We start from the raw sequence: 15,534 nt of genomic DNA, 5'->3' as shown, positions 1-15,534 counted from the left end.
TTCACACTGATAGCTTATGCTTTCAGTGACTTAGTCTTGTCCAGATGGTCTTTTTCTGATGTTTTTCAAGAACATGAAGATTCCAAACATACACATAACAAATGACAAAGAGCAAAGAAACCTTCACTATGAAAGAGAGAGAGAAGGCGACCCCCTTATTACAAATAAGAAGAACTAGATATATGAGCTTCGACCTTCACCTTCGTTTCCATCTGCTCAAACACTTTCTTGTTAGTGCCTTTCACCTCTGCTTCAAGTCTTTGCATTTTGGTAAGCCACTAACTCTGTGTCATCTAACAAAGCTTCATACACCCATTTGAAAGCACGATTATCATTGTTTGCATAAACTTCAACATTGGTGATAGAAGGGTGGTAGCTTGGAACCTCAAGCATGGTCTCAAGACTAGAACCATCCACAATGGGCAAACGCATGCATATACTTGACAAGAGATTTGTTGAACAATGGAAGGGTATCTTCCAATCAAATCAATCTGAAACTTAGCTAGCCTTATCAAACCCAGTGACTCGATGAAGATCATTCAAGAATGTGGGTATCAACTCTAATCACTCTGGGAATTGATGATCCATCTTGGTAGATTGGACCATCAGCGCCATCTTTAATACATCCGTTCCAATAACAGAACACATGAATCTTTCTTTTCTCCATGAGATCTTCAGCTAAGTCAGTCAAAGAGAAATATCAAAAGCCATTGGTGATAATCAGAAACCCTTAAAAACTCAAGGTAGCAGTAGCAACAACCAGCAATGTAAGATATAAAGAGAAAGCTTTCTAAAAGAGAGAAGTGTATTAGATAAACCCTTAACGAAATGGAACTTTGTGAATTGAGAAACCGCTAAAGCTGTCATATTTTTTATCAAAAGAAAATTGAGTTGACTAGAGGAGAAACAGGAAGAAGCAAGGATCAAAAGACGATTAAATTTTAGTAAACTTTTTTTTTTTTTTTTTCTTTTTACTTTTATCACTTGCAGAAGAGTGTTTATGTAGCTTTCTATTACACGCCACCCCTTTGCAAGAGATGTGTTTATTTTTGGGTCTCTTTTATTTTCGACAGCTAGATTTTAATTTAGTCTGTAATCAAATTAATTTGGGTAATCAATACAATAATGAAGTGTATATCAGATTTTTAAGCTGATGGAAAAGCCATTAAGAGCCACTTTACCTGCGATGGAAACAGTGGGATTGCAAAAGTGATTGTCAGTACGAATGCATGATGACTAGAGGAGAAGAGAGGAAAAGAGACGGAGAGAAACCTACCAAGTACTTCGGTAAATGGCCACTCAAATATGTCTATGGCATTCAGGTAACTTCCTCTTTGCTTAGTCTCATATATATATATATGTCTACTACATCTGATGAGACTTTACAAAAGCAGATCATATGTATATGTTTGGTTTCTGGTTTCTTGGTTCAAGATTGTTCTGTTCTGTGTTGCGCTTTTAGACGTTCGCTTGTGGTCTACTATTTTCAAATTTTTAAACTTAACAAAGAGGTCTGTTTTTATTGATCTCCTAAGATGACAGGAGAAGAGTGGAAAGTTGTCAGATAAACATAAAACACCATACATTGAGGTCTGTTCTTTTCGTATGTATGTATACTTGCATATATAGGTTTGATAGTGAAGGATCTTCTGTGTAATATTAAACAGGTGGCAGAAAAGAACAAGGAGACATAACTGGGAAGCAATGGAGGAATAAAAAAGGACGAAGGAAGAAGAGGCCATGAGTCAAAAGAAAGAAGAAGATCATCTCATGGTACTCCATAAACAAGAAGCTCTCTGACTTTTTGTTTGTTAGCCCATGTCATACTTTTTCGTCCAGTTTCTTGCAGGCCAGTAGCCTTGTACTTTGCTCTTGTCTGTTTTGTACATGAACAACACAAGAGCATGTCAACGTTACCATCAAACAAGTTTTGTTATTTGTTTGATAAATATCATAACCTTGGGTTCGAAAAAAAAAAAAAAAGAGAACAAACCGTAAGAACGACAATAGATTGGTGTTTTATAACGCCAAAGTTGAAGTTGAGAAGCTCTCACTTCTTGACTTGAGAGGTTTTAGAGTGGCTGAAACAGAGCGACCCTTGGGCTTTAGTAGAGCCAACCCTTATTCTCTATGCACGTTCGTCACTTTGTTAGTTACTCATCTCGATGGTATCAAGCTAAAGTGAAACATAAGCTTAGAAAGTATGCAACTGATGCTAGATTTAAGAACTTTGTGTGTACCAGTTTATGCTAACGGCTTGATTTGAATGTCCAAACTTTAGCAAAACTTTGCTTTCTTAAAATCTCACATTCACAAAACTTTAAACCTATGGTATCAATATATTCCAAACCAATTTAGCATACTAAAATCCAACAAACCTAGCTAGCTAGCTAGAGAAAAAGAAAACTAAATATAATATTATACAAAAAAGCAAGCAATATCGAAACGTACGAATCACTTCTCGTCCTCGTCCCATTGATAACTTTGTTGGATTCTTCTGCAAGGTTATGCAAAGAGAAGATAACCACAGTTCGTTGGATCGGTTTTAATGGTCAGCTCGGCGGAACAGTTTGTGCACTTGAAGTAGAACCTATAAATTTTAATCCCTAGGTATGTTTCTTCGGTGACTTGTTCTACACGGCTATTGAATTTGGTGCCCTCCGACATGTAATTACCACACTTGTTGCAACGAGCAGGCACCGGAAGCATAAATCGAAGTTCTGCCATATCTTCACAACACAACGAATGGTTTGAATCAGAGTTTTAATTCTACTCTCTGCTTTAGAACTAAGAGCCTTGACCACCTCTCTTTATATAATACTCGAATTTTCCTTATCCCAATTGTGTTAACAAACCGACTTTGATAAATAAAAGGAAAATAACCTCTCTTTGTTTGGTTCAAAAAATAAAAGGAAACTAACCATTATCGGGTTTTTGTATTGTAAAATTGTCTATTATGTGTGTTTTAAATACGGCCGAATGTAGCTGGGCTTGTGATGTTTAGCTGTGGGCTTAGTGTCAATATGGGCTTCTCTGGACTACGCATAGACATAACGCTTAGTTCTAAAGAAGGATAAAAAAAAAAAATCTCAGCAGACGCGCATCTCTATAGACTTTTGACAGAGAAGAGAACCTCTAAGATCGGAATCCATGGAATCGCTCAAAGGAAAAGGGAAAGGATCGGCGGGAGCTTCCTCCTATTCCAAGTTGGAGCTCCTCAAGGAATGGACCAATTGGTCTCTGAAGAAGGCCAAAGTCGCGACTCACTACGGCTTCATCCCTCTCATCATCGTCATCGGCATGAACTCCGATCCTAAGCCACATCTCTTCCAACTCCTTAGCCCTGTCTGATCCTCCTATTTCATCTATCATCTTCGTCAAAACCAGATCAATCAATCCTTTCCGATCTTCTCCGGGTTGGCTTATTCGTTAGATAGTCTTTATGTTCAGTAACTAAGTTCTCTATGGTTCTTGTCTGTATGGAATCAGTTAGTTTATGATAATGTTCATTTAGCAAGAACCAGTGATGCTTTTGATTAAGAATTGAAAGTTTATTTATGTTGTTTCTCTTTATGCATCAAGTGTTCGAGTGTCTTCTTGTACCATCTTTACAAAACATCTGCTGAACTAGGTCGATCTTGTGGCTTCAAGTCACCACAAGCCAAACCTATTTGCAACATCTCAACCATCTCTTCCTCTATACCCATGAGAGAAATGCACTTTGGTCCGATTATAAAAGGCCAAGACTCAACAACCCAATTAAACCAATCAAAAATTACGATCCGAAATTTCAAATGTCTTGCTCGGTTTGGTTTAGAACGTACCAATTCGGTTTGGTTTATCAATAACATAGAGCAAAACGGCACCGTTCTGAGTCCCATCGGCTCTCTTATAACCTCCCGAAAAAATTACATGTAAACATGTTGAAGCCTTGTCCTTGTTACACAAACCGTAAACCTATCTTCTTTTCTTCCCCTCTTAAATTCATTATATGTTAAAGGATTCAATACAACTTCCCAACCTATCTTGGGACCTAATTGTACAACCCGGAATACCGGATCAAAACAAACGATATAGTAAAAAACTATGTTAAGAAAAATATACACGATTCAAAAACAAAACGAAAATGAAATCATAGAGTCGAGAAGAACCTCTTTCCTTAACTTTGAATAGTCGTTCTGTTAGTGCGGCAGATCTATACGAATATGAGTCCTAAGAAAAAACCATGGTAGCTTACCACGCGGCACTTGTGAACAACATGTACGAACTATTGAGTTATGAAACACTCTCGAACTACTTACGCCAAGGAATTTTTCCTGGATGTTTCTCGCAGTGAAAAAGGTTTCGATACAAAAAGTAGTAAATAATAAAGAAGAGAAGACGGGTATTTAAAGAAGAAATGAGAGTTTGAATTTCGTAACTGGCGAAGCATGTTAGCGAAATCTCTGAAATCTCGGGAGTGGAGAGTTGAGAAACTTTCTCTGCAAGATTTTCTTATGTTGTTGACTCGTTCTGATCTTTTGCGAACAGATAAATTTCATGTTGTTTTAAGACGAACTACATGTCGTTTAAACACAAACATCATGTTGTTTTTTGAGTATTAAATGGGTAAAAAACGTTAGAGCTTAACTTGGTCCAAAAAGAATCTTATTGGCCCGGAGGCCTTCCACCAAGACCCAAGACCCAAGATCAAGCCCAAGTACACTCCCACGCCCAAGCACATGCCCACGCCAGCAGAGCCGGCCGGACAGTGGCGGCTCGCGTGGAGAGCCTTCATCTCTCTCTCCCCTTTCTTTCATTAAAACACATAAGGCCGAGGCCCATTTGTATTCACAGATTTGCCTATTATTAATTTAGCCATTAGTCTTTAATAATTAGGTCCAACAATCCCCACATGAATAGACATGACTCTAAACATATGCAAGACTTAAATGAAGATTCGATAGATTCTAAAAACTATACTTATTCTAATCTTGACTAGACTAGACACACTTATCGAGAGTGTGCGAAAAATTCACTGTGGTTGAGTTGGTGGCATTTTTAAGCCTTGAACCACTCATAGTTAATATTTGTCGGGTTTATTTTACCAAAAAGTGAACACGATGTCCTGAACCAACCGGTGTTTTATGTAGACCGAGACGATATGCATAAAGATCAGACAATGAACGGACAACATGCATAATGAACCAACCAAGCTTAAATAAACTTATAATGAACGATATACATATTAGCAAACATACCTTCAAGAATAAAAGCTTCCATTGTCAAATTAAGGAATAAAAACCATAAACATATCGTACAAACGGACAATAAGGACACTTTGAGCTTATTATTTGAAGTTAAAAACAAGACAAGAGTACGGCTTAAAAAAATAACTTGTTGCTGAAGCAAACAAATGTTTTGTTTGTTAGCCCATGTCATACTTTTTCGTCCAGTTTCTTGCAGGCCAGTAGCCTTGTACTTTGCTCTGTCTGTTTTGTACATGAACAACACAAGAGCATGTCAACGTTAATTACCACCAAACAAGTTTTGTTATTTGTTTGATAAATATCATAACATTGGGTTCGAAAAAAAAAAAAGAAAAAAGAGAACAAACCGTAAGAACGACAATAGATTGGTGTTTTATAATTGAAAGTTTATTTAGCAATAACCTTTTGTTTAAGAATTGAAAGTTTATTTATGTTGTTTCTCATTATGTCTTGTTCTTGTCTGTATGGAATCAGTTAGTTCTAGTGTCTTGTAACATCTTTACAAAACATCTGCTGATTTTCCATGGATCCAAATACGCATGTCTGATAAAAAAATCCTCAAGATCTTCCTCTTTAACCTCCTGAAAAACCTGGATCAGAACAACTTTGGGCTCATCCTAACTACGTTGATTCTTACCATTTGAAGAGAACCAAAAAAAAAATCAAACCAAACCTTGACATCCTTCTTTTCTTCCGTTCAAGTTCTTCCTCTGCTTTGGTCTCCTAATTCAGATAACAAACATGAGATTCTCCTACTCTACCAACGGGTAGAAGATAAATAAGATTTGGGGAAAATCCTCAAAATATATGCATCGGTTGCTCTCAGATTATTCGAAGGAAGATTCTTGTGGATGCAAAGCTGATTATGAGGACATGAATATGAATTACACGACCATCACTCATCAGCAAGAAAAATCTGGAGAAACATAAAGTAACGATTACTCTGTGAGACTCATCAACCATCAATTCTTTCTTTTTTTACCAAAGGAGGTGATTTCAAGAATCAATGTTATAATTAGAAATCTGAAACAAAAAAAAAAGTTTGGAAAGTGCCAAAGCAAAAATAAGAGTTATAAGCCTGGAAGTTGTTCGTTTTGGAAGAAGAAAGGCAAAAAGGTCTTTATCATTAATCGTTTCCGGAGAAGCGCAAATCTCTTGATTAGTACTGATATAAAATTGATATGGTAATTCATAAGGGAGGTGGCACTGAAATGTATTTTGATCGGTGGATTATTTAATCGGACGTGTACACCTTAATGTTGAAGATATTTTAGTATTTTTAAGATTTCATCATTTACTTTAGGGTAGGCATTTTACCCGATATCCGAAGCCGCATCCGAACCCGATCCGAAAAACCAAACCGAAATCCGAACCGAAGTAGCAAAATATCCGAACGGGTATTGAATTAGAAGAGATTGGATATCCGAATCCGAACGGGTAGTATCCGACCCCGAATAGATATCCGAAGATAACCGAACATATGTATAATTAACTTTATATTTCTAGTTTACATCTCTTATTTTATATAAAATATTTATATTGATACTACACTTAAAATGCATGTCAAGCTTTTTATTTCAAAAATTAAGAAAAAGTTACCTCAAAAATTTAAAAACAACAACCAAATTAATGTATTTTTAGTTTCAAAATGTAATGTCTAAATCTATTAACCATTCAATCTATTAAAAATAAAAAATAGTTAAATGAAAGTTATATTTTTAGATACAAGAAATTTGAGAAATAAAAAATTTAATTATTTTATTCAACTTCTAAATATCTGAATCCGATCCGAAATAACCGAATCCGAACCAAAAATACCCGATCCTGATCCGAAGTACAGAAATACCCGAACAGGATCTACACCTCTATACCAAAATACCCGAAAATCTAACATACCTGATCCGAACCCGAACGCCTACCCCTAATTTACTTTATAGAATTGCAAATAGATTTTTACTTTGACGAGCGAACTGTTTTCTTATTTGGGTAATATTTATTCTTTTTTTTTAACTAGGGCCGTGTTCATTCTTGAAATTTTAGTAAAATTAAATTCAAACTTAGATATCACCATTTAATTTACAGAAAGAATGGTGGGAAATTTCAACTTTCCATAGGTACTTAAATCACGATAAGCATTTCATTTGATAAATTTAGAACTTTCAAATATATCCTGCTTGTGTAAAAAAATACAAAATCTTAAATTATTTTTCTAAGACCATCATATTAGTAAAATATTGTGTGATTTTGTGTGGCTTTTTTATGACAGTTTGATATTTCATTGATTCATAAAAAAATTCTTAAAAAGGTAAAAGATACAGAAAACTATATTGACAAAAAATATATCTTTTGACATCACCTCTTATTATTGACCACGTTTGTTATGAAGGGCTAATCAGATATTATTTTTTTATGAGTGATTTTGATGATAATCAATAAATGAATTATTTAAGAAAGTAAAAAATAGTGTTTTTATAAAAATATTAATAAGATATTAGAATTGTTTTTAAATATTGCCTAATTATAAAAAAAATACGGTATTAGAAATAGTTTTTTTTTTTACCATTTCAATGCAATTTCTCATTTTTCAATGTTCAGGGCCTTCAGGCATCGAATTCTTTATTTTTTCGTGTGCAAATAAAAGGAATTCATTCTCTTCAGTTATCCGAAATTAACTTTAACCATGTATAAATGTTATAAAATTCTTGGAAGCAAGTGCACCTCACCTTCTTTAGATCCATACATATATAGAAAAGGAGTATTATTGTACCTCTTTTTTTACTGTACTCTACAAACTGAAAAAAAAGAGCAAATAAGCAAATCATTGGATACAATTAGGCTTGGGCATAAAATCCGGAACCCGAAATCCGAACTTAACCCGAACCGAAAAACCCGATCCGTTATCCGATCCGTTATCCGATCCGAAATGTAAAAATACCTGAACGGGTCTTGTAGGGTGGTACAAAAACTATCTGAACTCAAGTGTTATTAACCGAACCCGAACGAGTAACCCGAAAAATCTAAAATTAATAGTCAATATAAATATTTTAAAATATATATAACTATTTCAATTATTAAATTCAATATTTGTGGTAATATGATATATAATAATAAATATTACAGCTTTAATAAATGTTGTAAGTACACAATTAGTTATAAATAAGTATTTTATAATTTGCTCATTGAAATAAAAAGTATACTCTCTCTAAGGCAATATATATTGTTTACAAATGATGTTTGTTTTCATGCTTGATTTAATAATTTATTGTTATTTTATTAATTTTATGTGTGATAGATTAATTTTTATTTAATTTTGATATTTTTCTTTATGTTTTGCTTCAAAATTATTGTTTTTTACTTTGGTTATATCCGAACCGAACCGATATAACCCGAATCCGTACGATATATGATTAATCTATGGGTTTTAGGACGTAATACAATTTTGAACCGAACCCGAAGTGTTATTATCCGAACCTGATCCGTACTAATAAAATTCTAGTATGGAATCTAGGAGCATAAACCCGAAAACCCGAAAAACCCGATTCGAACACCAACGGATACCCGAACGCCCCAGGCCTAGATACAGTATTATGTTGGTCAACAAGATGACCATCGTTAATTTATGACTAAAACATGCTACTCTATTTTATACAAAAATGTTGTTTTTAACATTTCAATGAAAAGTTGACAAAGTATATATATTTTCTAATCTTAAAACAGGATGATTATGTACAAAAAGTTATTTTCTGAGTTCCAAAATATAAGATGATTAATAAATGATGTTACTGTTAGTTGAGAATGTGACCATTTAAATCATGTAGTTTTTCTTTTGTTACTTAGTATTCGTTTATTACAACTAGAGATTTATACTATAATATTTTTCATTTCCAAACTTTTAAATATTTCAATTTGTTGTACATTATCTTACAAAAAAACATAAAATAAGATAATAGAAAGATGACAATAGTTTGATCTTTTTTTCTTTGTGATTTATTGGACATCATTATGTAAGAATTTGAATGGATGTGCATGCCAAATACATTTTTAATACAGTTTATTTTTTAATGCAAATACGATTATATTTATCAGATATAAGATATAATAAATTTCATATACGATCTATTAGTTGGTTTCTATATGTATGACCAATTAAGAATCTGATGGGAACACATTTAAACTAATATATTTTGATTAATGATATAATAAATGATAAGTGATATAATGAATAAAGGGTTGATGGCAAATTTGTTAATAATACATAAAATTAGGTTTTTTTTTTTTAAATGTTTCTTTTTTAATAATAAGGGGATGCTAGTGTTTATCTTTCTCACCATTTGAAGCCATATTTGCATGGATTTTGAAAACTCAACAAACAAAAACAAATATTTGTGACAGATGTATAATTATAATTTTTATGATTATCATTATTTATATATTTACAATACTATATTTTGACATATATAAATTTTTAGAGTTTTAAGTGTTTTAAGATTTTGCTTGTCGGGGGCAGTTACGACTGATCGGCTAGCTGTCTTGTTGCTAGAGCGCAGTAAAGAATACCTCTCCTGCCGGAATCATAAACTCCAGGTTTGTCGACTTTTCTAATTTTTTAAAGATTTTATCTATTTATCAAGTGAACTTCTGTTAAATGATTTTTATCTTATAGATTTTTTGAATATAAGGTTATTTAAAATAATGAAATTTCAAAAAATATATAATATTATTTTTCATATTTATTGTTTTTTTATAAAATTTTATTAATATAAATGACATGTTTTTCTTACAATTTTATTGGTTGATTTAATTTGTTTGAGTGGATAGACTAAAAAGCTTTCAAAGAATCTTCGTTTGAAAAAAAAACATATGTTGTTATATTATCTTTTGTGATATATTATCTATATATACTGCTACTATACAATACATGATCATAAATAATTTACAAAACATTAGAATTCAAAATTTGATGTGTATTAATATCCAAATATATATGAAATAGTCCGCAAAAATTAATAAAAAGCTAATTAAATCTCTCATAGTTCACAATTTATAGTCTCATCTTTCTTTATATGTTAAGAGACTGAGGAATGGTCTTCTTGACCAAAATACACTATTTTGTTCTTTTTGCTCCAAAGATACCTCAACTTGTTTCAAAACAATATTTGTTGTTTTGTATTCAGATTGTGTAGATAAGAAAGAAAAAAAAAACAAGTCTTTGGTAAGGTGATGGGATGAGAGAAATATTTGTTGTTTTGTATTCAAATGTCTTGCTCGGTTTGGTTTAGATCGTACCAATTCGGTTTGGTTTATCAATAACATAGAGGAAAACGGCACCGTTCTGAGTCCAATCGGCTCTCTTATAACCTCACGAAAAAATTACATGTAAACATGTTGAAGCCTTGTCCTTGTTACACAAACCGTAAACCTATCTTGTTTTCTTCCCCTCTTAAATTCATTATATGTAAATGATTCAATACAACTTCCCAAGCTATCTTGGGACCTAATAACAAACTCAAAAGCACAGCCCTCTCTCTTAAACCAGTTAGTGACAAGGACCACAACAATCAACAAAAAGCAACCATTAGAGGTGGCGGTTTTCATTCACAAAGAGCTCAAATAGCCAAGCCGGATGTCATTGTGCGACGTAAGATTGCACCTGTCTTTGTCTTGTAACACTTTGAGTGATGAAAGTAGCCTCTCTATTTGCTTCTTTTTTCACAACCAACAACTAATACTGTTCTATGCCTTACAGTTTCAGCTTAATCTCCTCTACCTGAAAACCAAAGGCTGGCCACGCTTGCGGACGAGATGCCGCGTCAAATAAATCATCATACTCACCTGCCATTATGATTTTTTATTGAAGCGTAAGTTGACCATACTCTCCACTGCCCATAGTATTGTAGCAAACGTGGCCTCTTCCCTATTAATTACCTCTAAAAAGGGTCTCCTGCTATGGCAGATCACAACACCTCTATGATTTCGTACTACCCACGCGACTCCTAATAACTTGAGTAGAGCTCCATCTGACTCTACTTATCTCTTTACTCCTCACTTTTGCAATTCCGCAATTCCCATGCAAAAGTTGGGAAGATGCAAATTCAAAAAAAGGATGCAAATTCCCAATCAGGATATGCAATTCAAAAAAGTTGGGAAGATGCAAATTCAGCATATGCATGAGTTAGAAGTATGAGCCCAATAAAAACCAAAATCTAGAGAAAAAGATATAAATACTCAAAGGTAAAATGTAGGAAAAAATACAATAATCAGGTCCACGATGACACCCTTCAAGAAACTGTGAAAAGAGTATTATTAAAGATAGAAAATTCACAACATATGAATCTTGAAAAAGGTATTATTAGAGATAGAAAATTCACAACATATGAAGTCAGTTGAAAGCTTACACTATTATTTCTACAACAAAGTTACGAATTACTGGAGAGTATCTACACAATATAATAACAAAAAGAATTAGAAAACAAAAAAAAAAATTGTAAGCAAAATATGTATCTTAGTAGAGATATTCTAAAAAAAGGTATGAGATACGTATGTATATATGTTAACTTTTTATTGATTTAGGGTTTTAAAAAAGTTATTTAGATACTAAGATATTATAAAGTTATTAATATTTCATCACAATAGATATTATAGAGTATTTCAACAATAATTATGCTCTTAGATTCCAATGATTCTCAATCATGATGTGTTTTATTATAAAATTGTCTTTGAGACATATTCTTTGTATAGATACATCAAAATGTAGAAAAGATTTAGTGTAGTTAGGCTTTTGGTTCAGCTCCAAATGCACTATTTTCACACCTAAAAAGTTTATTGGTATCATGTCCACATTAGTAATGGCGTAAGTCTCCGGATCTTTTTTATGTTTTTCAGTAGCTGTGTTTTCGAATGCTTTATCTATGCTTTTTATACGCTCTGGATGGAATCAACTAGATTATGATAATGCGAGATCGAACTCGTGCTTCGAATCTGTGTTTGCTGGGATTTTCTTATTCAAAGTTTCACTTTTGATTATTCTTCTTTGAGGATTGAAAGTATAAGCTATGTTGTTCCAATGTCTTGTGTCATCTTACAACCTCTGCTGCATGAGTTAATCTTGAGATTGATATCAGGTTCTATAGCTATTACGATTATCATTCTAACCAGGACTGAGTTAAATTGTAATTTGCATATCATATCCTTGTTCTTAACAAACTATACTCTTACAAAGTCTTGTGTTGACTAAGTTATACTGTAGTTTATACATTAGAGCTTAAGAGTGACAACTATACTACAAGTCTTTGTATAATTGTATACACAACATAGTACAAAGAAAATGTCGATTAGAAATGAATATCAGCCTAAACTACAAAAGCCTAACCGCTTCTTTGATAAAATAGATGAAGCAGCTCCTTTCTATTTGAAACCTTAAGGATTCCATAATCGCATTGACCATAAAGTGGAGCATCATCAACAATCAATTTAACAAAAGAAACTGACGAAATTGGTTTGTGTTGTATAACTGTATTCCAAATACTAATGCTCGACAGTGAGGAGACCTAAGCAATAGCTAGTTCACAATGTGAAAAGATTGGGAGTAAACTCATAAAGCCTCTCAGATGCCTCTTGTTATTATTTGGAAGCAACCGGGTAATGAGTCTACACTTTCGAAGAGGCCAAAGCTAACAATGTGATTTGGTTATATCGCATCCTTACAAGGAAGCCTTTGCTTATATTATCACCAATAACACATTTGAAAGTTCACTGATAGTCTATTTCCGTTTTCCTCACCTTCGGATTCACGAAACATTGAAAGCCTCAAATTCAGAGTCTCTTTATCTATCTGACAAAAGTTACTATAGTACTTGATCCATAAAAGCACCATAAGAAGCCATAGACTGTGGAATTCTTTTTGACCGTTTGAAACTGTTTTGTTCTTTTTGCTCTCAACATTTTTTGTTGTTTACAAATTGTGTAAGTTAAAAGAAAAAAAGTGAATTTTTGGTAAGGTTTGTCTCTGATCAGTGGCGGACCCACAAAGGGAAGAAGAAGATCATATGACATCCAATAGAAGTCATGGAAATTAAATAGCTTCGATGGTTAATTTTGCCTGTTCACACCCCTTAAATTCAGGTTCGATCCCTCCTTGACCCCATTTCACATTTTAATTTTTTTCTTTAGTTATGTATTGAACCCCCTTAAAATTAAAATTAATGCTGGGTCCGCCATTGTCTCTGATAGGATGAGAGAACTGCACTTTGGTCAACCATACAAAGTCAAAGACTCAACGAACCAGTTAAACCAATTAAACTAATCAATAATTTGATTAGGAAGTTCAAATCACTTATTGCTTTTGGTTTAGATCGCACCAATTTGGTTTGGTTTATCGATGTTATAGTAATATAGAGAAACGGCACCGTTCTGAGTCCATCAGCATCTTACAACCTCACCTAACAAAACGAGATTCAACTCTTCACCAGTTTGTTAAGTCGCCTTCCCCTTTGTCTCTTGGCTCCATCGACGAGTCCGTCACTTTCACCCTTATAAATATCTCCGCCACTCTCCCCCCATCACCAACCTCTCTCTACCAACTCTCTCAAATGGAGTCCGCCGCTCTCTCCCGCATTGGTCTCGCCGGCCTCGCCGTCATGGGCCAAAACCTCGCCCTGAACATCGCCGACAAAGGCTTCCCCATCTCGGTCTACAACCGAACCACCTCCAAAGTCGACGAAACCCTAGATCGCGCCTCCGAAGAAGGCAAGCTCCCAGTCTCCGGCCAATACTCCCCTCGCGACTTCGTCCTCTCCATCCAGCGCCCCAGATCCGTCATCATCCTCGTCAAAGCCGGCGCCCCCGTTGACCAGACCATCTCCGCCCTCTCCGAGTACATGGAGCCCGGTGACTGCATCATCGACGGCGGTAACGAGTGGTACCAGAACACAGAGCGACGAATCGTTGAAGCTGAGAAGAAAGGATTGCTCTACTTGGGGATGGGAGTCTCCGGAGGCGAGGAAGGGGCTCGTAACGGCCCCTCCCTCATGCCTGGAGGTTCTTTCCAGGCCTATAACAACGTTAAAGACATTCTCGAGAAAGTCGCCGCTCAGGTGGAGGACGGTCCCTGCGTGACTTATATAGGAGAAGGCGGATCTGGGAACTTCGTGAAAATGGTTCATAATGGGATCGAGTACGGTGACATGCAGCTCATTTCCGAGGCGTACGATGTTTTGAAGAACGTTGGGGGGTTAAGCAATGACGAGCTTGCGGAGATTTTTACAGAGTGGAACCGAGGTGAGCTGGAGAGTTTCTTGGTTGAGATTACTTCGGATATTTTTAGGGTTAAGGATGAGTTTGGGGATGGAGAGTTAGTTGATAAGATTTTGGATAAGACGGGAATGAAAGGAACCGGGAAATGGACTGTTCAGCAGGCGGCTGAGCTCTCAGTGGCGGCGCCGACTATCGCTGCCTCGTTGGATTGTAGGTACTTGAGTGGACTCAAGGACGAGAGGGAGAATGCTGCCAAAGTGTTGAAGGAAGCTGGGTTGAAGGAGGATATTGGTTCTGCATCTCATGGGATTGATAAAAAGAGGTTGATTGATGATGTGAGGCAAGCTTTGTACGCTTCTAAGATCTGTAGTTATGCTCAAGGGATGAATTTGCTTAGAGCTAAGAGTGTGGAGAAGGAGTGGAACTTGAATCTCGGCGAGATGGCTCGGATTTGGAAAGGAGGGTGTATTATCAGGGCGGTGTTCTTGGACAGGATCAAGAAAGCTTACCAGAGGAACCCGAACCTGGCGAGTTTGGTGGTTGATCCTGATTTCGCTAAAGAGATGGTTCAGAGGCAAGCTGCGTGGAGGAGAGTCGTGGGTTTGGCCATCTCTGCGGGAATAAGCACGCCGGGAATGTGCGCGAGTCTTGCCTACTTCGACACTTACAGGCGTGCGAGATTGCCTGCGAATCTGGTTCAGGCGCAGAGAGATCTCTTTGGAGCTCATACGTATGAGAGGACCGATCGTCCTGGTGCGTACCACACGGAATGGACTAAGCTTGCTAGGAAGGGGAATTAGATTGTTGAGGGTTATCCTCTCTTTCTCACGCTTTGTCTTGTGCTTAATTCTGAATTCAGTGTGTTTGCTTTTTCCCTAAAGCTTTTCATGTTGTGTAGGGCTTTGTTTCCATGATTTTAATCCTTTGAAAAAAAGATAGTTTCATGCTTTTGAAGGCATAGAAAACGAAAACAAAACAAACAAATTGTTTCCGCTTATTTTGTTCAGTTCTAATAAGAAATGCAATGCCCTGA

At 35.3% G+C, this 15,534-nt stretch overlaps 1 protein-coding gene and 1 long non-coding RNA gene across 2 annotated transcripts; one reads left to right on the top strand and one right to left on the bottom strand.

The window, feature by feature from the left end:
* Positions 1-5,350: 5,350 nt before the first annotated feature.
* On the bottom strand, positions 5,351-6,782 carry LOC111210472. The gene is made up of 3 exons (XR_002661802.2): positions 5,923-6,782; positions 5,652-5,839; positions 5,351-5,471 (listed from the first exon to the last, which is right to left on the bottom strand). It is a non-coding gene; the product is annotated as an uncharacterized LOC111210472 (long non-coding RNA).
* A 6,915-nt stretch (positions 6,783-13,697) lies between these two features.
* On the top strand, positions 13,698-15,534 carry LOC106389066 (6-phosphogluconate dehydrogenase, decarboxylating 3, chloroplastic-like). Its single transcript, XM_013829252.3, has one exon. It carries the CDS (start codon positions 13,838-13,840, stop codon positions 15,299-15,301), a length of 1,464 nt encoding a protein of 487 aa, XP_013684706.2. The 5' UTR covers positions 13,698-13,837; the 3' UTR covers positions 15,302-15,534.

Source organism: Brassica napus, chromosome C4 (assembly GCF_020379485.1).
Source record: "Brassica napus cultivar Da-Ae chromosome C4, Da-Ae, whole genome shotgun sequence".
In the NCBI taxonomy this organism is placed as follows: Eukaryota; Viridiplantae; Streptophyta; class Magnoliopsida; order Brassicales; family Brassicaceae; genus Brassica; species Brassica napus.
This window is presented reverse-complemented; position numbering and strand designations above follow the sequence as displayed.

Coding starts and splice junctions, on each gene's coding strand:
- LOC106389066 (XM_013829252.3), top strand. CDS start 13,838: ATGGAGTCCGCCGCTCTCTCCCGCATTGGTCTCGCCGGCCTCGCCGTC.